Source organism: Stegodyphus dumicola, chromosome 1 (genome assembly GCF_044657685.1).
Source record: "Stegodyphus dumicola isolate Sdum_Otavi_A_Nest chromosome 1, ASM4465768v1".
Classification (NCBI taxonomy): domain Eukaryota; kingdom Metazoa; phylum Arthropoda; class Arachnida; order Araneae; family Eresidae; genus Stegodyphus; species Stegodyphus dumicola.
The window spans coordinates 81,403,770-81,423,606 of record NC_140768.1 but is presented as its reverse complement, the minus strand read 5'-3'; the positions used below and the strand labels follow the sequence as shown (position 1 = coordinate 81,423,606).

At 32.2% G+C, this 19,837-nt stretch overlaps 1 protein-coding gene across 3 annotated transcripts in view; it reads right to left on the bottom strand.

The window, feature by feature from the left end:
* The window catches only part of LOC118182774 (protein lifeguard 2-like), a 110,350-nt gene that overhangs the window by 8,351 nt on the left and 82,162 nt on the right, over positions 1 to 19,837 (bottom strand). For all 3 annotated transcript variants that reach the window (XM_085816949.1, XM_085816955.1, XM_085816951.1), the window contains exons 11-12: positions 4,644 to 4,691; positions 410 to 596 (exon numbers count right to left, since the gene is read on the bottom strand). In XM_085816949.1, coding sequence (XP_085673075.1) covers positions 444 to 596; positions 4,644 to 4,691 — 201 coding nt within the window. In that variant the 3' untranslated portion in view covers positions 410 to 443. The remainder of the gene's footprint in view (positions 1 to 409; positions 597 to 4,643; positions 4,692 to 19,837) is intronic.

Here is a 19,837-nt window from a genome sequence, read left to right as displayed (position 1 = left end):
AAGCATGTAAGCGGCAGCAGCATGGATTAAAAGCATCTTGCCAGTAGGAAAGCTTATGTGAAAAAGGGGAAAAGTTATAGTACTTTCAGAGAAAGAAGGTTGGGAGTGGGGAAGTTTCAATTCAGAGTTTTGGTTTACAATTAATTTGATTGGACAAGAGGTACCTGCATCAAAACATTACATAAGATAGAAAAATCTGGAACCTGTGAGAAGGGATGAATTTAGGGGCAGATCACCAAATTTAGAATGTTAATTTTGAGGTCGCCAATTATTATTATTTTTTTTGAAACAGCTTTCATACTTTGTTATATCTTACATATATATAAACAAGCACACACAATATAAAAAATTAAAAACATATAAACTTAAAACAAAAGACAAATGTTATAAAAATAATTAACATGCACACCTTCTATTCACTACTATTACCATAACGTAAATGACTAATTATTCCTTCCAGATCCCATAATCATTAGAAGGAACATGAAAATGTAAACAATATCAAGGTAAATCTGCATTGCAGCAAAGATATGCTCTTCTGGACTCAGCTCATGTTTCTTTCCTCCCATCAACATCTGGGTATCATATGCTAAAAACTAAATATAACAACAATCAGACAAAGCGAAATTTTCAAATTTGCACTCAAAGATAATAAATAAATGAGATTTTTAGTATGCAAGCCTTCATATTGAAATCAAGTTAATTTAGCAAATTCAAGTTGATATTAATCATTTAAAAAGTACAAGTCATCCAAAAATAATGCAACCAGACATTTCTTTCTTTTCAGAGTTACACCTAAGATGAATTCTGTTTGATTGATTCTTTGCAAATAGTAGCAAATGATAACCCCTCACTTTTTCTTTTCTATTAAAAAAAAGGGGGGCTATTCAGAATTCCAAAAATCTGAGAATTAAAATAATTGAGATTTTAATAAATCCGTTTTGAATTTAAATTCCTTAATAATTAATACACTTTAAATTCTTATCCAGTTATGAATATGATGCACATGAAATTGCACAAATGAATTGTGTACACATAATAGTACAAATGAAATTAACTTTAAAATAATTAATAATTTAATAATATACAATTACCTTCAATAATTTAAATAAATTTTGTTAAAAATTATTTAAAAGCTGTGCTTCATAATGAATATCTTTTATTATTTTTCAGAATAACTACCAAAATGAAAGGCGAAGGCACTTTAAAGTAACAGTGCAGAATAAAAATCCATTATTTTGATATTTTTAAATACAATTTTCATCAGAAAAGCTTATGCAAAAGAATGTTTAATATTATTGTGAATATTAAACATTCTTTTGCATAAGCTTTTTACGATTTTTTTTTTTTACGATTTTGATTATTGTGAATGTTTAATAATACTGATACAATTTTAATATTGTTATTTAATGATATCTTTGTTATTATACAAGTAAAAAATATACATGCACCTCTAAATAAAAAAATTTAAAGACAAATTTATTTAAAAATTTCCAAAATAAATCTCCAGTTTAGTGATTGATATAAGTCACCAAATTTAGTGATGCATAACAAAAGAATTGCTATTACTAAAAGTAAAAGGTTCTTTCTGCTAGATTAAAAGAACAAATTTAAATAATATCCTGAATGTTTGCCAAATGTTATGTGAATCAAATACCTATTTGGCAATGAATTATCAAACTGGCAATTTTGGAAACCTCTAGAAAATTAATTCCATAGGTAATGTCATAAAACTAGAACCGTTTTCATAAATTCACAAAAGTTAGCAGATATGCATTTTTCTTAGTGTTCCTAGTGCATGGACAGTTCAAACTCTTTTCATAAACATTTGTCTCTCAACAGATTTAGTTTAAGAAACATAGTCAAAATATCATCCTGGCTTTTCAAATGCCTTATTCACACATTTTGCCCACAGCTTTAAAAAATTTTTGAATACACTGATAATAGAGGGTAGAAGCCTGATCTTTATGTGGTTCACAATTTGATTTGAAAGGTCACGTATATGTCACTGTGTAACCTACAAGAATGTCAAAAGTTTTGTCATAGACCATGCTTCAAAGCATGACCATAAAGCTTAGGTCAAAATTCAAGAAGCTTTTTTTTTTTTCATTGCAGAATGATAGTATTCTTGTTGACAAAACTTATTTTAGATGAGCAACCAATTAGGAATCCAGAAACTTTCATTTCGAGACATCCGACTGTTCCTTGTTGTTTACAACACTAATTTACTAAGGTTCTGTTATGTGTAACTTGATCTGAATTACATACTGATCCAAAATGTTAATTTACATGTAGAATTGCAGTCATTAAAAAAAGAAACAAAAGTCTCAGATGAGCAAAATTAAGGACTTCTTCCCAATTTTGGCCGAAATTAATGATTTTAAAGGACTACATGAACCTTCTTTTGATATATGAAAAAACTGCACATAATTTGCTTGCATTACGATAGTGTAAGGATTTCGAATACAACTTAGTTTTATGACATACATATATCAAAGTCAGTCTTCAAAGCAGCTGCATCTTTGATCTTGCACACAGGAAAAGTAATATCCCATTAAGATGGATATATTCTCAGATTTCAGAAAAGCTTATGTAAAAATGTTTAAAAGAAATCTAGTACAAAAATAGAATACTGTAATTATAATGAATATCAAACAGAATTTAAAAAAAGTGGGGAAGTTTCACAAACAAGATAACATTAGGAATGAAAAATGAATTTACACAAAATACAGAAATGATGAATCTGAAAAACAGAACTAACAGAAAAAACCATTTACACATTTACAATAAGAAGCATAACATTAAACTGTCTTTAATTTTTATTTGTGATCGAATGACTATTCTTTGAAATTTAATAGAATTTTCTTTTCCCATATCATTCCTATTATTATCATGACACTGAAATTTCAATGTAGCCTCAACCAGAGTTGAACATGGTATCTTTCATTGTGTGGGATTGATACGATAATCACAGCACCACTGAAACAGATGGAAGGAAATACATTTTTTTTCTTTTTTAAAATTTGCAATAACAAGGCACATTAACAAGAATAAAAAAAAGTAGCAGAAATAGAATAAAAGAAGCAGATGGGGGAAAAAGAATAAATACAAGTAGTAGAAACAATATCAAAAAGTTTGAAAAGTAATTACTGCCTCATACCTTGGTTTATCAAGTAAATCTAAAAGAGAATTTTTTCCATATATGGCTTCAACTTTGCACAGGAGTTCATCCTACATCGACAGCACAAAATGTCATGTCAATAGTTTTAGAGGTGAGGGAAGAGATTTCTCACTTTTTGACAGTGTAATGGCATGATTTTTTTGCAAGAAAATCTACTTGATAATTAGCATGTAAATTACAAAGGCCAGGGATCCACTGCAAAACAACAATTATGCCAAGACCTCAAGGAAATCAGCAGCTCTTGACAATGGGAAATCTGTTATGATAGTGCAGCCTAAACAGAACTGATGGATTGAATGGCAGCCTGTGAACCTGACAGTAATACCACATTTTAAAATCTGTCCAGATGGCAAATTAGCTATTCAAGAGCGATGTGGATCGCCTTCATTTCACCATCAAAGGCAGTACCCATACTTTCTAGCTGGTGCATAGAAAGAAAATAATTTTGAGAAAACACTAGCTCCAACATTCTCATGCCTTGAAAGCTGTGATCCATCTGTTTAAATACGCAGCCATTAATTTAGTTGCAGGATATTGAGTCTCGATTATCTCCAAAGTAATACATTTTAGTATATCTGGTGAAATATTATATGAGCCAAGTCAAATTAAAATTTGCCAACAGACCCATCTGTTCATGAACAGTTCTACAGACCAACCAGATGCACTTCATTAAATTCAAAGATTTCTCTATGGGCCCAAACTCTCTGGCAAATCCATCCTGGAACTTGAGGTTTCTATTGAGTTGATAATTCCTCCAAAAAGTATCCTCAAGTTTAATTAATTTTTTCAAAAAGAATTGAAGCTGTCTCTTGAAAAATATTTTGAATGGATGTGTAACAAAAACAACACTGTATCAGTACAGCATGGGTTTCACTGCACCATTGATAAGCCTTATTGCACCATTGATAAGATGCTTTGTTCTGTAGACTTTCTCGCTTTTGAAGCAGAGAATCAGACATTGTTGTACATGGGTTGCAACAATGCGGCAAAAATGGCAACATAAAGGTTTTATAAGTAACGTTGAGAGTGGAGAGGGAACTACCCCGCATTGGTTCCTGCCAAGCGCTTCAATATTTTCAGTCTTTTTGAGAACCATTCTTAAATTATTCAATACTGCATCCAAAGGAATTTGGATGGAAATAATTTAATTCCTTACAAAGTTATGCTACAATCAAGACAGTGAAAAAATACAAAAGGCTAAAACACAAATTGAACAAAAGTATTAAACACTGAAGAAAAATATCAGTCATGATTATTGCAAATACTTATGGAAGAAATAAAATAAAATAAATAAAAAAGGAAAGAAAAAATACAAACTACATCACACAAATGTTTCTTTATGGAAGATATACAATAAATGCATTAATCTGTGTCTGGCAAATAAATATATTACTCAGTACTAATCGATGTAACAAACTGAAATTTCATTCACATTTCTAATATTTAAAATAATCAAACTTACCAGAACAAAAACCATCGCTCCACAACCAGCATATACTGTTGTCAAAATCTGACAAAAGAATTAAAAATTAGTTTTTACATTCTTTTTTTAGGAAAAAAGACTATTAAAAATAAGAAACCTTACACTGTCAAACTTAATATTAATTTGTAACCTTGATTTTCATTAATAAAACATTTTTCTGCATTTATTTTTAGCATTCAATGACAAGAATTAATGAAGATGCACTTTAAAAGTTAGATGTGCATAAATTTCAAGGATAATTATTAGTGATCTGTAAATATTAGATTCAATATTTTTCCAAAACACTGGTATATTCAAAATGCAACTGAGGCAAAATTTTACATCTATGCTCATTTTTAAAAAAGTCCACTAATTTCTACAGATATCTGAAATCAGTTACCATTCTTCAACTATTTGTTGAAAAACTGCCATGCATTTTGAAGGCACACACATCAGAACACTTTTTTAATGCACAAAGGTTTTTTTAAAATCCTCTTTAATCTTAGGATGAATTTTATGTAACTTAAAATTGATGCGGTTTTCTCACATTTTTTACAAAATTAGCTACTGAGTAAAAATGAAAAGGAAAACAAAATTTTTTTTCCTATTCATTTTTTGGTGGTTTAAACACTTAATTTAACCAGCATGACTCACCATAAATTTAATCAAAAACAATTGCCAAATGGATACTTATTAATGTAAAAAATAAATGGCTATTAAAAAGACCTTTTACACATCAAAAAGTAAACTTAAGCAATTTCTAATAAGAAATCTGTCTCTGTAAGAATGTTACTTTATTTATTTATTTATTTATTTTTTAATTTTGTGACACTGTTATACACCTAGTTGTAACAAAAGTTTTCTGCCAAAAAACTTTCTTAATAAAGTTAGGGGGAAAAAAGAGAAAGCTTATTTAGTGTGGGTAGTTACCACCAACTAAACCTATGGTTTTCTGCCAACATTTTGGTAGTTTCTCAATGCCTTCAGCCCAGAAACTTGGCGGCTGGCGAGTTAAAAAACAGATCAATCTCATTTCTGACATCCTCTGCAGAATGGAAGATAGCACCAACTAGATGTAGCTGCAGATATGAAAAAGGCAGAAGTCCGAAGAAGCGATATCAGGGCTATATGGTGGGTGTAGCAAAAGATCCCATTTGAGTCCGTACATGGTGAATGCAGACGTGATCTTGCATTACCCAGATAGAACATTGCCTTCTTGTGATAGTTTTCCTTGATAGCAGTGATGCATAGCACGACTAATGAACATGATACTAACATCTAACTCTTCACCAAGCTCTCGAGTGGCTGCATATCAATCTTCGTCCACAATTTCTTGCATGTAAGGCTTTATCAACATCAATAGCCCAGCCAGAGTGCTCTGCTTCTGGAACGTCCTTGTTTTTGAACTTTTGGTACCAAACCTTCACAATGTCATATGATACAACATTAGTACCTAAAGATGTACACATGATTTCGTGACATTCTGTAGCTGACTTTGTGCAATAGGATTGGAAGTACTATATTTGCCGGCATATAAGACACACCCCGTTTTTTATGCACATTTTTGAAAGATAAAACTTTTATTACTGATCATTATAATTAATTTTTAAGTATTTTAAAGTATTTAAGTATTTTAAATATAAAATAATACAAATACAAAGTAATATTTTCTTCAAATACCCAATCTATCTAGGAAAGAACACCTTTCAATCACTTTCGTCAAAACCCAGACACTCATCTCCAGAGCTAAATGAAGAGTCAATTGAAACCTCTTCTAAATCAGCATCTGAGTCCTCATACAACAAATTGTCCTCTGTACCATCCAGTGTATTAATAATGCCACACTTCTTAAATGATTTAACCACTGTCTTTGTTTTCACAGCATCCCATGAAGCTTTGTCCCATTCACAAACGACGTATCATATGAAATAAGTATCGGCATAAAAAAGTGCATCTTATACAGCGGCAAATACAGTAAATGATGGTTCTAATCTGATAGAATGATAATTCCATTTCAAACACCTTGTATTTAATGATAACATATACATATATTTTACAAATTTCACAACACAGTGTTTTAAAGCAAGTCCCTTTTCTTTCAAATGCCAAAAATCATTTGGCAAAATATGATTAAACATACCAGCGGGAACTATTTGTGCAGGCAATGTTTGTGGTGGTGGGAAACTTTTGTTAAAACCAGACACAATATACAATAAGAATATTACACAAGTAATAATATAGAAAATGAGAAGAATTTATGATGCTGGATGATTGTTGAGCATTTTTAGATACAATTTCATTAAATAATCAAAACAACATAGCAATATAAGCAACAGAAACAAATGCATATAATGTTCCACAATTTCACAAGTAGGTTTCACATATGGAGCATTATAACTAAACAAAATATCTGATGCAAACACTACATGACTTCCTTATATGGAATATTAAATTATATGCATATCATTTAAGCATCATTATATGCATTTATTATGCATAATTTCCTGCATTTCATTTAAAATTATTTCCTCAAAACTCATTAGAGATATATATTTCATTCAGTTAATTCAGTTCTCACTTCATAGAAAAGCAAAAATATATAAAGCCTCAAGATATCTTAATAAGGACCATGTGTTTCTGAGACTCCTTCTCCTTTATTTTCTTCTTTCTAGGTATTTCTTTCTCCTGATGAGGAGGGACCTTTAGCTGCCCTCGAAATCGATTGAGTGTTTCATTATACTTACGCTAAATACAAGGTTGTTTTTACAATTTTGATTGTCACATTAGCGTGTTTCTCTTCTAGTCTAACTTTTAAATTGTTGATAATTCTACAACTATCGCATGCAGATTAATTAAATGCATAAAAACCTTAACCAGGAAATAAAAACAACATAATTTAATAATTTTTAAAGCAAAAAATGCACAATTTACCAACATATAAGAAAGAATAAAGAAAACTGAGCTCACAGAGCCGAGTAACAGAGTGGATATATATATATATACTTTTGCTGCAGCCGATCACAACCAAAAAGGGAAGTGCACAATTACATGTTATAGCAGTCCCATATAAAAAAATTCAACGTTCTGAGGCTACTCATTTTTGAGTTATGCGAGATAGATACATACATGTACAGACATCACAGAAAAATTTTTTGTGAATCTATTTTAAATGATTTTTATAATTCTTTTATTCTGTCCAAGGAGTAGTCTTTTATTCTGTCTTTATGCACAGATGTCATGCAAACACATCGTTAAATTGCATTCAATAGCCTTCAAAATGAATATTTTCGTTGAAATATGATACCCGGAATTTTTCGCAAACTACAATACTTCCTTTACTTCGTACAAGGAAGTAAAACACTGAGCTCATTAAGCCAAGTAAAACAGTGGGTACATACATATATATATATTTATTTAAGTACTTTTGGTCTGCCCAATTACAACCAAAAAGAGAGGTGCACAACAACCTGTTATAGCAGTCCTGTATACAAAATTTCACTGTTCTGAGGCTACTCGTTTTTGAGTTACGCTACATACATAGGTACGTATGTACAGATGCCACGAAAAAAAATCTCTTCTGAATCCATTTTAAATCAATTTTATAATCTATTTGGGGGGGGGAAGAGTCCTTTACCCTGTCCTTATGTACAGATGTCACGCAAAACATCATTAAACTGCATTTGATAGCAGTCAAAATGGATATTTTCATTGAAATATGATACCCAGAATTTTTCATGATTACAATACTTCCTTTACTTTATACAAGGTAGTAAAAATAGCAACAAATAAGTCCCAGATGGACAGATGCAAGTGGGAAACAAAGTGTTAATTACAAAAAATATTACATTACAAACAGTGAAATTATGGTTCAGCTTAATTCCATTGGTTGATTAAAGTTTCAGTTTATAAATTTTAATATTACTTTTAGATGAAAGACCCTGCATTATGTAAGTAAATGCATCATGGATGTTATCGAAGAACCAGATGACAAGGAATAATCATGCATTTCAGAGAATTTTACTACACATTACTATTATTAAAATAAAAGAGAACAGTCAAACTAAAAGGGAACTCGGAGGCTACAACAAATCGGACTTTTATCTTGCATATTCTCAATTTCTCACAAAATTTGCCAAGAAAATTTAGTAGCCAAAACAATCACTGGTTTGGTATTATTTTGCAAAAAGCTTTGCATTTCTGAGATCTTTTATGTTACAGTATACAAGACATACTACAATTTAACTACAGTTATTTATATAGATACAAAATTCGTAACATAGCCCCATTCCCATGGACTGCATGTCCCAGGCAGCACAATCCCTATTTCCCAGTTGTAGCATTACCTTAGTATTCCTTAGTTGTAGCCATACCTACAACTATCAATGTAATATCAATGTTATACTAATACAATGCAATGTAATACTAATGTAATACAATCAATGTAATACTAAAATAACAATTTCAATAAATAACATACAACTCAAAACCTAAATCAATAAATAAAGCATGCATTTACGAATTTGTATACAAATAAAACCACACTCTTAGATTTACATTATATACCCATAGGAACTACGTTGGCCATAGTAAGGGGCTAAACTGTCATAATGAAGGACTTTAGGCTTAAAGTTTGATGGCTTACGAATCCGAACTAGAATGTCATTCAGTCTGCTTAAGATCATACCAAAGTGACTTCAGTTTAGGAAAAAGTCCTTTCCATTGAATAAGATTCCATAATCACACCATGTCACTTTCATTGAAACAATGCCCCGCAGTTCTAGGGTTGTATCAGGTCTTCCTCTTCTCCATCCCCAAGCTGACTTGCTCTCATGCAAAACTGTGCATCACTTCACACACTTCGAAGATGTTGAATGTCCTCCAGTGCTGAAGGTGCATTCAGAGGGCAACCAAACAACACATCACAGGACAGATGCAAGTCATCACCCAAGAACATCTGGGATGGGGAATAGTCAGTAATCTCATGGACAGCATTTCAATAGCCAGTAAGAACACAAGTTACTTTTGGTTCCACACCTGCTGGTTTCTGGAAACCATCAGCAAGAGGTTATTAAGGAACAGTTGATTAAATCTTTCTACCATGCTGTCTGACTCTAGATGTAAAGGTGGTGTTTTCGTATATGGAGTAGTATACAATTTAAAGCTCTTTAATAATAGATGAGACAAAATCCCTTTCTTGATCAGAATGTAACTGAAGATGCATTCCAAATCTGTAAATCCAATGTTGTACTGTTAACCTTGCCATCGTGACAGCCTCTCAATCAGGGATAGGATATGCTTCAAGCCACTTTTTTTAAGTAATCAATGATAATGAGGATGCATTTGTTGTCATCAGCAGTTTGTAGCAACGATCTCAGGATGTCGAAGACAGCCGAAGCTTTCAAAAGGAGCTCCTATACTATAATGTTGCAGCTTCCTTCGGTCTTTTCCAATCTGAACAACACTGCATTATTGGCACCACATTTGAATATCAACCCATGGTTTACTCCAGTAGAAGCATTATGTAAGTAATCTATGAAAGTTATTCCGAAATGGCCTCCTGTAAGACTGCTATGTAGTTCTTTAAGGATGTCCGGGATCTTGAAAGTATCACCTGTACTGGAAGATCTTCCCATCATACAATTCAAACTTCCATACAAGACGTGCTTCATACATGCAGCAAATCCCAGAGAGACCAATATTGTTTTGACAGAGGATTATAGATAAAAATATTCTGCCAGTTAAGTTCCTTGTTTGAAAACTCAGTCAGTTATGGGTTTAATGTCACCGTCTTCCACCTGGTCATTTCTAATTTCTTCATCATTCCATTAGTCTGGGTTCAGATGATGTTAAATTTGTAACTTTATGTACAATTGGATTAAACCAGCGCATATTTCCCTTCGACTCTAGAATAATACTGGCAGATTTCCAGTAATATTTTTATAGACAGGGTATTGGATTGGCGTTTCAGTGTGATGATCTTTTCTAATGACAGATAATGATGTCATATTCCTAGAGTCTCTTCATCCATCTGGCTAATTTGGCCTTTGCAATTCTTGAAATTTAAGATCAAAGTGCCATGCATGATCTGTCTGGAGCAGAAGCTTTCTGCCACAGAGATAATGGTGGCAATGTTCTATGGCTTTGATAATGTAATATCAGCAATTCTTTCCTAGCGCCACAGTAATTCTTCTCCTGTTTAGATACACTTCTCCAGTATGCTAACACATGTTCTTGACTATATATTTCTTGGAATTAAACAGCACTGAAACTCTCAACTTCTTGCATGCATGTAAAGAATAAATGGTTTGCCGAGTTAATGACATGTTGTTACAGATGTTAAAGGCCTACTTCAATTTGTAATATGCATTCTCATAATCTTTTGTCTACATAAACTTTTGCTTGCTATCTGTCAATTTATCTAGGGGTCTTGTGATGGAAGAAAGGTCTTTCACAAATCTTCTGCAATAGGTGTAAACTTCTCAGCTTATATGACATTTCTGGTGTGTCTCCAACCTTCACTTCATGACTTTCTGGATCCATATACACACACCTTTGGTAGAGATGAAATGTTCGAGGAAAGTCACTCAAAACTGTCTGAACAACTTACATTTGGCCGGACTTAGATTGGTTTCCTTCAAATTCTGAAGCACCCTAATATTTTATGAATGTTCTTAAAAACTTTTCCTGATGATGATACCATCTAGGTATATCAGACAGACTTCGTTGGAAAGACCTCTCAGCATGGTCTGCACGATTTGGATTATGCTTGCCAGTACAAAGCATTATCCAAATGGCATCACACTGATCTGCCAAAGTCCTTGTCTGGTAATAAATCTTCTCAGTCATTAGGGTATATCATTACCTGCCAATATCCACTCTTTAAATCAAACACTGACAACTACTTGCTTCAAGAAAGCATAATCCAAATGGCATCACCTTGATCTGTTAAAGTCCTTGTCTGGTAATAAATGTCATTTCTTTTCAGTCATCAGGGTATATCTCTACCTGCCACTACCCACTTTTTAAATCAAGCACTGACAACAACTTGCTTCAAGAAGGAGTGCCCAGAATGTTTACAAGTTTACAGAAAGTTTACAAGTTTCTTCTTTATCACCAGAACGATGGGATAGTCCCAAGAACTTGCTGAAGGTTATTAATGCCTTTTTTTGCATGCCCTTTACAAGTTTTCCTACATATTCCTGTTTGGTAATCAGTAGACATCTTGGATGTTGCCTGATTGGTGGATGCTACCCCAAATCAATTTTACGCTGTGCCAAATTGGTTCAACCTATGTTAGAAAATATACAGGAGAAAACTTCTTAAAATTCTTGAATGATACATTTTGCAGTACTCGTCTCTTCATCATTTAGTTGTGCATTCTATGATTTTAGGTTTCTGAAGATACAGTGACTAGAAGAATACTGGTTTGTTTGACACAGGTCACTGGAATACATGTTGCAACCACTTCACCTATCCTAATAACTTAGGCTTTATCACTTATGCAGGTAACTTTCACTGGTATGACAGTCTTTGATAGGTCGATGAGTCCCGAGTATACTAGAGTTCTAGTATCAAAGTGTTACTGTTGTAGGACATTCCATTATGCCATACCAGAAATTTCTGGTTTCTGGTTTCAAAGACATCAATTTCATCACTGGACACAGCGTGAAGGTTAACGAAGCATGGTTGAATGATGGTAACATTAACTCCCATTCTGATGAAAGAGAAAGCGATTTTGCTCTTCAACTCATGCACAGAAAAAATGATGAATATGACAAAATTTGGTTGTTCGATAGTGGCGCAACTGGACACATAGACACAGGTAAACATTCAAAAATATTTTGAGAGGGTATTGATACTGTTAAAGCAAAAACTATAAGTTCAAAGAATACTCATTCTGTTAATTTAACTATTAGTAATGTTAGTTATATTCCTGTTTTAAGAAATAACTTATTGTCACTCACTGCAAAAGTGGATTAAGGATGTAAAATTGAATCAAAGAATAATTCTGTATAAGTTTTCAGTAGGTGTAATCAATTATTTTTAAAGCATTTAAGAATAACGGTAGGCTTGAATTTAATTTAAAACCATATAATTCTGAATGTTGCATTGCTAATGATTGTACTGGTAATAATTATGAACTTTGGCATAGTAGATTGTGCCATTTAAATTCAAAATATATGACTAAAATGAATATTATTGGTATTAATGATGTACGTGATTTTAAGTGTGAAACTTGTAACATAAGCAAAATAACTAGAAAAAATCATCCAAATATTGGCATTAATGAGAGTTCAGAAATTTTAGAATTCATTCATTCGGATCTGTATGGCCCTGTTCAAACTGAATCAATTGGTGAGGCTAAATATTTTATGATCTTCGTGGATGATTTTTCTGGAATGTATTTTACTTATTTTCTTAAAAGTCAAAATGAAGTATTTGATGCATTTTCTAAATTTAAAGCTAAGTATGAAAATTTAACTGGTAAAAGAATTAAAATGTTTGAGAACAGACAATGGTTTAGAATTTGTAAATGAACAATTAGATAATTTTCTTACTAATTCTGGTATTTTTCATGAAAAAACAAGTCCATATAACAGTGAAAGTAATGGGAAAGCTGAACGGGCAGACAGAGTTCTTTTGGAAAGAGCTAGGTCATTACTACATGAGAGTGAGCTTCCGGTAAAATTCTGGGCAGAAGCAATTAATTTTAGCACTCAAGTATCAAATTTGACACCCCGGAAAGAAAAAGAAAAAATTCCTTTAGAAATCTGGACTGGTAAAAAAAAAAAAAAAACCAAATTAAACTATCTAAAAAAATCTGGATGTATGGCATACTTTCACATTCCGAAAGTAATGCAAAACAAATTTGATATACCAGGGGAAAGAGGGATAATGTTAGGATATGCTAGAGAAAGAAAAGACATTGTATTTATGACATAGCAAGTAATAAAATAATTGAAGAGCGATCAGTTAAATTTAACGAATATTTAAAAGGTTATAATTATATGAGGGAAAATAAAACTGTAGAAACTTGGGATATTGAAGAATTAAAAATTTCGTGGAAAGAAAAAGAAGTAGATCAAAAAATAAAAAGTGAAAAGCCACACCTTGAATTGGTTGTTGGGGGAAAATACTCAAGCAAGCGAATATGATGACTCATCGAATTTCGAAATCGCCCACAAGAGCCCTTGTAGCGGGGGTGATGATAGTGGGAATAAAATCCAAGCATCTGATAGCTATGAAAAAAATAATAAAAAAAAAAAAAAAAAAAAAATGTAAATGAAATACCATTAAGACCATCCCAGGGCCTCAAATCAAAACAACTATCCTTAAATATAATCAGTAATGTTCGATTTTTAAGAAGCAAAACAAAATGCTAATTGGCATGACTGGAAATCTGCCATGGAAAATGAATTAGATTCATTACATCAACACAAAGTGTGGGAAATAGTAGAGAGGCCTGAAAAAACAAAATTAATAAAAAGTAAGTGGGTGTATACTTTGAAGGAAGGAGACTTTGGGGGAGTAAAATATGACGGAAAATGAATTAGATTCATTACATATCAACAAAAAGTGTGGGAAACAGTAGAGAGGCCCGAAAAAACAAAATCAATAAAAAGTAAGTGGGTGTATACTTTGAAGAAAGGAGACTCTGGAGGAGTAAAATATAAAGCGCTATTAGTAGTAGCTGGTTTTAATCAAATAAAAAATAAGGATTATACTGCATCGTATTCACCACTAGTTAACATTGAATGTTTTAGATTATTGCTTGCACTTTCAGCTAAATTAAATTTGACTGTTAAATTTCATGATGCAAAAACAGCATACTTGTACAGTGACTTAAACCAGGACGTATATATGACTCATCCACCTGATTATGAAAAACTGATTGGAGAAGGAAAAGTATATAAATTAAGGAAAAGTATTTATGGGTTGCCTCAATCATGTAGAAATAGGTATAAGAAAATAAAACTGAATTCGAAAAACTTGGATTGGTACAATTAGCATCTGATTATTGTATATTCATTTATAATGATACCAAAAACATTTTCATATTATGTCTGTACGTTGATGATTTAGCTGTATTATGTAATAATAAAGAAATGCTTGAAAATACTGTTTCTAAAATTAAAAATGTATTTGAGTTCAAACAGTAATTCAAAATTTTTAGGAATGCAAATAAAACTTGAAAATGGTATATGTTTGTCTCATCAGGGTTGCCACTCAAACAGGAGAATGAAATTCCCTGACTTTTCCAGGTTTTCCAGGTATGTTTCGAGAAAATTCCAGTCTATCTGCGTAATGTACGTTGGCTGTGCTAAGATGTAAATTAATTATGATATTACTTGTACTGTGTAGCAAATTCACTTAATTATTCAATAAATCCCAGAGGACATTTATTCTTAATTATTCTTGGTACACTTTGTTTGATAATTTTGTTTACTTTTCCACTTAAGAAACTTAATAAAATTTAAGATATATACATTGGATAACAATTGTACGTTTTATTTAATTATTACTCATGATCATCACCAGTTCAACATGAGGCTAATCCGGTTCTTATAAATCACAACGCAATGCTAAAAGTTAGGTTAGATTTTAGGTAAATTTAATTTGTGTGAGGTGTCTTTTAAAAGGCACCTTAACACTTGAAAACACAAATATAATTATAATAGGAGTTGTTTTCTCCACTGAAGATTGAGATTAGAATCTCCCCAATCTGGAATAAAATAAGGCTTTTTTTGCAAACATTCTGCAGTTAAATGAAAGAAAGAAATCTATTTAATGATATTTTTTTACTAAATTTCAGGATTATGCCAGAGAAAATTTCCTGAAATTTGGAAATATTATTTACTAATAATACATAAATTTAGAGGGAAGAAGCAACATTAAATGATATGAATAACATAAAAATAAAGATAATTACTTAAAAATTGAATTAGAATAATCAATGATATTTTAGCGAATATAGTTATATTACATGTTTAGCCTAGATGACCGATTACTATTTTATTTTACTGCAAAATGACAAGGTATTTATTAAAAAGAAAAGGAAAAAAAAAAAAAAAAAAAAGATTTTGCAGTAAAATCCTAGTATACGGTACGGCCTTCGCACGATTTTGAAAATTGTCTCCAAGAACAAAATTACTCGTTTACTGCTCATCATCATGTCGCCAAATCCCGCTGTACCATACATGGAGATTATTCTAACCAAAGAATGTCTATGTAAAGAAGAAAAAGTTCCATACACGTAAATGCTATTACGCGGCTAGAAAGCGGAGGGAAAATTTGCCAAGGGATTTGGCGACGGAACCTGGCACAGAATTTCCCTCTCCGCGATGTGTACAGGAAATTGAGAAACACATGTTAAGAAGAAACGTTCTTTGACAAAAAAGAAAACTACGAAAATCCATTTTTAAATTATTGCGAAAAATCCAAGAAGAAACGTTTTATCAAAGAACGTTTTTTCTTGGATTTTTCGCAATAATTTTAAAAACGGATTTTCGTAAGTTTTTCCCCCCTCAAAATAACTAATCCATGAATTAATTTACTTGCGCCAAAAAATATTTTCTTTTCCTTTAGAGTTTAAAGAAATTTTAAATGATATTCATTTTATGAACTCTTGATAACGTGACCTTCGAACTTCAACACCGGTTTCGAGCTTTGGCGACAGATATATCGCGCATGCACAGCTGTTTCCCTCTATGATGGAACGGAGCCACGTCTGTTGCAGAGAGGTTTTCTTCCTATACATATTTTTTTATTTTAACCTTCATGGTACCGTAAACTAGGATTAAACCCATTTTGTTTTATACGAGAACAGGTACTTTCTTTAGTTCATGCACATTCGATTCTCAAGGCTACTGGAAACCAAAAGTTGCGGGAAACTTGATTTGCCGTTCTAAAAGACAATCAAATTGGAGTTGCGAAAATTGGCTCTATGACAGCTGCCCGAATGACACTCATGTGATAAAAAATTCGCCAAAAAAGTGATCTCTTCCGACGTCGGCACAAAACTCGCCTTTTTTGGCGGGATCGTTGTATGAAATTCCCTGACTTTTCCAGATTTTGACAAAAACACTTAAATTCCCCGACTTTTCCCTGTATTTTTTGGTCAATTTCCGAATTCCCTGACTTTTTACGGTTTTCCAGGTAGCATGGCAACCCTGTCTCATACAGAATATATTGAATCTTTACTGACTAAATACAATCTAGAAAATTGTAAAGCAGTAAAAATGCCAATTGTTAAAGGGGCAGATAAAGGTTTTTTATGAACAAATGAAAACACTGATACAACTTTGTATCAGGAATTAAACGGGGAACTTATTTATTTAGCGAATAGAACGCGTCCTGATATATCATTTGTAACAACTTATTTGTCACAATTTAATCATGTACCAGAAAAAAGGCATATTTTGGCTAAAAGGGTGTTAAGGTATTTAAAAGGTACAAGAAATAAACAAAACTTTTCTATAGCAATGATTTTGGAATTTTAAATGCATATGCTGATGCTAGCCGAGGAAATGCGGAAAATGGCAAGTCATTTTCTGGTGGTACTATTTTACTAGGTGATTCATGGATTTCTTGAAAATGTCGTAAACAGAGAAGTGTTAGTCTTTCTACTTGTGAAGCAGAATTATTTTTTTCTATTTCTGAAATTTTTAAGGATATTATTTGAACTGTAAATTTATTATCAGAATTAAAATGTAAACAATTTTTGGATGGTGCAATGGCTTTGAATATTGACAGTCAAGCAGCTATCCAGTGGATCAACTGTGCCAGATCTACAAAACCCAGACACATGAACTTACGTTTCCATTTTATGAAGGACTTAATAAAGGACAATGTCATTAAGTTGGAATATTCACAAACTGATAATATGATTGCAGATTTTCTTACTAAGAGTGTCAGTGAAGAAAAATTAATGTATAAATTGAAAATAATATCTTAATTTCTTAATGTAATGTGTTATGTATTGTTTGTATTGAAAAAATGTTGCTCGCAGGAGGCATGTGTTGGGTAGAGGCGAGTGAACTTTTTTTTCTTATTATGGCATTATGGCAGCGCAGCAGTCTCTTCTTTCGACACATCCATCATTCGAGAGTACGGAGATGGTGAGATACTATATGCTGCGTGTCGATCAATATGATTTGCTGTGTGCACTTTTTATTTATATAAACAAAGTGTGTTGTCCTAAATCGATGCATGTTTTACTCTGAATATTGGCCTCTGAACAACAAAATCAATAACTAAAGGTGATATATTACATACTACATCATTACCTAAGTTTTTAAAAAAAGATTTTCATATATTCAGCACACATCTATCTATAAACACACGAAAGGAAGAAGACACATGTACCAAAATCACAAATTTTCACCCTCTCTCTCTAATATTTAAGTAATACAATTTTTGATATGCATGATGATGATGATGATGATGATGATGATATATAATGATAAAGCTGGGAATAATGATATAGCAGCAGTCACTGCTAATTTGGCTTTTTTTAAAATTATTGACAAAACATTCTTGAAGTACAGATGTTGACAGCTAATCTGAAATATGATACGCACTCGTTCTTTAACAATTACATCTATGGTGTTTTATATCTGCATTATAACGAACTTGATGTAAGAAAGATAAGTGGCCAGCAGGACAAAAAAACAGAGAAAAATTTCATAAATTACAGTTTGAGGTTATATTAATAATACAGTTATGGTTTTACTTTATGCACAATGGTTAATTAGGATTTTAGATTGCAAATTTTATTATCATTATTAGCTGAAGCAACTGTTGCCTTAGTATACTTCTAACATAATTTATTCTAGGAGAATCAACTTTGGCCATGAATGCACTAAATGTGTTCCTCTGGTCAGTTCCATTCAGTTCCTCTGATCATACTTATGCTACCACAAACATACACATGATTTTTAAATTTTATTATTGTAACATAATTTAAAATTTGTATTCTTTAAATTTATAAAAGCTGATTTGAATGTATAAGGTTATTAGTTTTAATTATATTAAATGTTTGAATTTTCTTGGATATACTTTAACAATTGAATAGGTGTATTTAATAATAAAGAAGAATATCTGAATTATAGACATATTTAGTAACTACAATATAACTATACAGTACTAAAAGCCAGCTACTTAACTGCAAGGAACTGATTTTTTTTGCTCTTGTATTTGACCCTTCAACCGACCCAAAGGTTGGGCCACATTTCTAAAAATGCTTTCTAAAAAAGTATTTCTTTTATCATAATTAAAATATATATATATATATATATACAAACCAGTTATATATATATATATGTGCCAGGAGCCAGTCCTTCAGCTCGTCGCTTGAGCTGAAGTGCTTTTCCTTGAGATGTCGCTTCTTCCCAGGTCGTTTATTGTGTCGATGAGTTCGGCCCTGATTACTGTGTTTGCCTGGCATGTTCTCAGGTCATCACTCAAACACTCCAGGCCTTCATAATAACTGGCATTCCACATTCTCACTGACTTCTTAGACACAGTCGCCCCTCTCTCCCGACCACCAACTGACGATGAATGAATATTGGGCAGCTTAACCCCTTACACAGTCAGAAATATGATAGTACCTCGCTACTCCTCAATCGTTGAATTCTGACACATGAATGCCATGATGTCCTCACATGCAATGCCGCATTAATTGGGTACGGTCACCTGAAAACCACATCGGACACTATATTTACATACCGAGATGTCGCTTTACATTATGCTAAAGCAGCATATTCAAATTTCAACCGGTTTGGTTGTTAAGACGTTTCGTACCTTTTCATTTGAACACCCCTTATATATGTATATAAGATATACAAATATGAAAGAAAATTATTATCAAAGAGCTGACTTAATTGGAAAATTTACTAACTGGAAATAGTCCTTTTAAATTTCAGATTTCAATTTAAATACATCCCCCATCAAAAACCTGTACTGCACCATATGCATCATCATTCTATCTACAATGCTGTGAACTTTTATCAATCACTATTTAAAACTGACACAAGGGAACTCAGCTTATAAATAACTCCAAATGCTTAATATTCATCAGTTTTCCCGCTGTTGTCAGTTTGTTTAGTATGCAATTAACCGCTCGTAATCTTCACATATGGAAAAATGTTATCTGAGTATATAAAATAGTGGGACAGTTATAGCATCCCCAATAC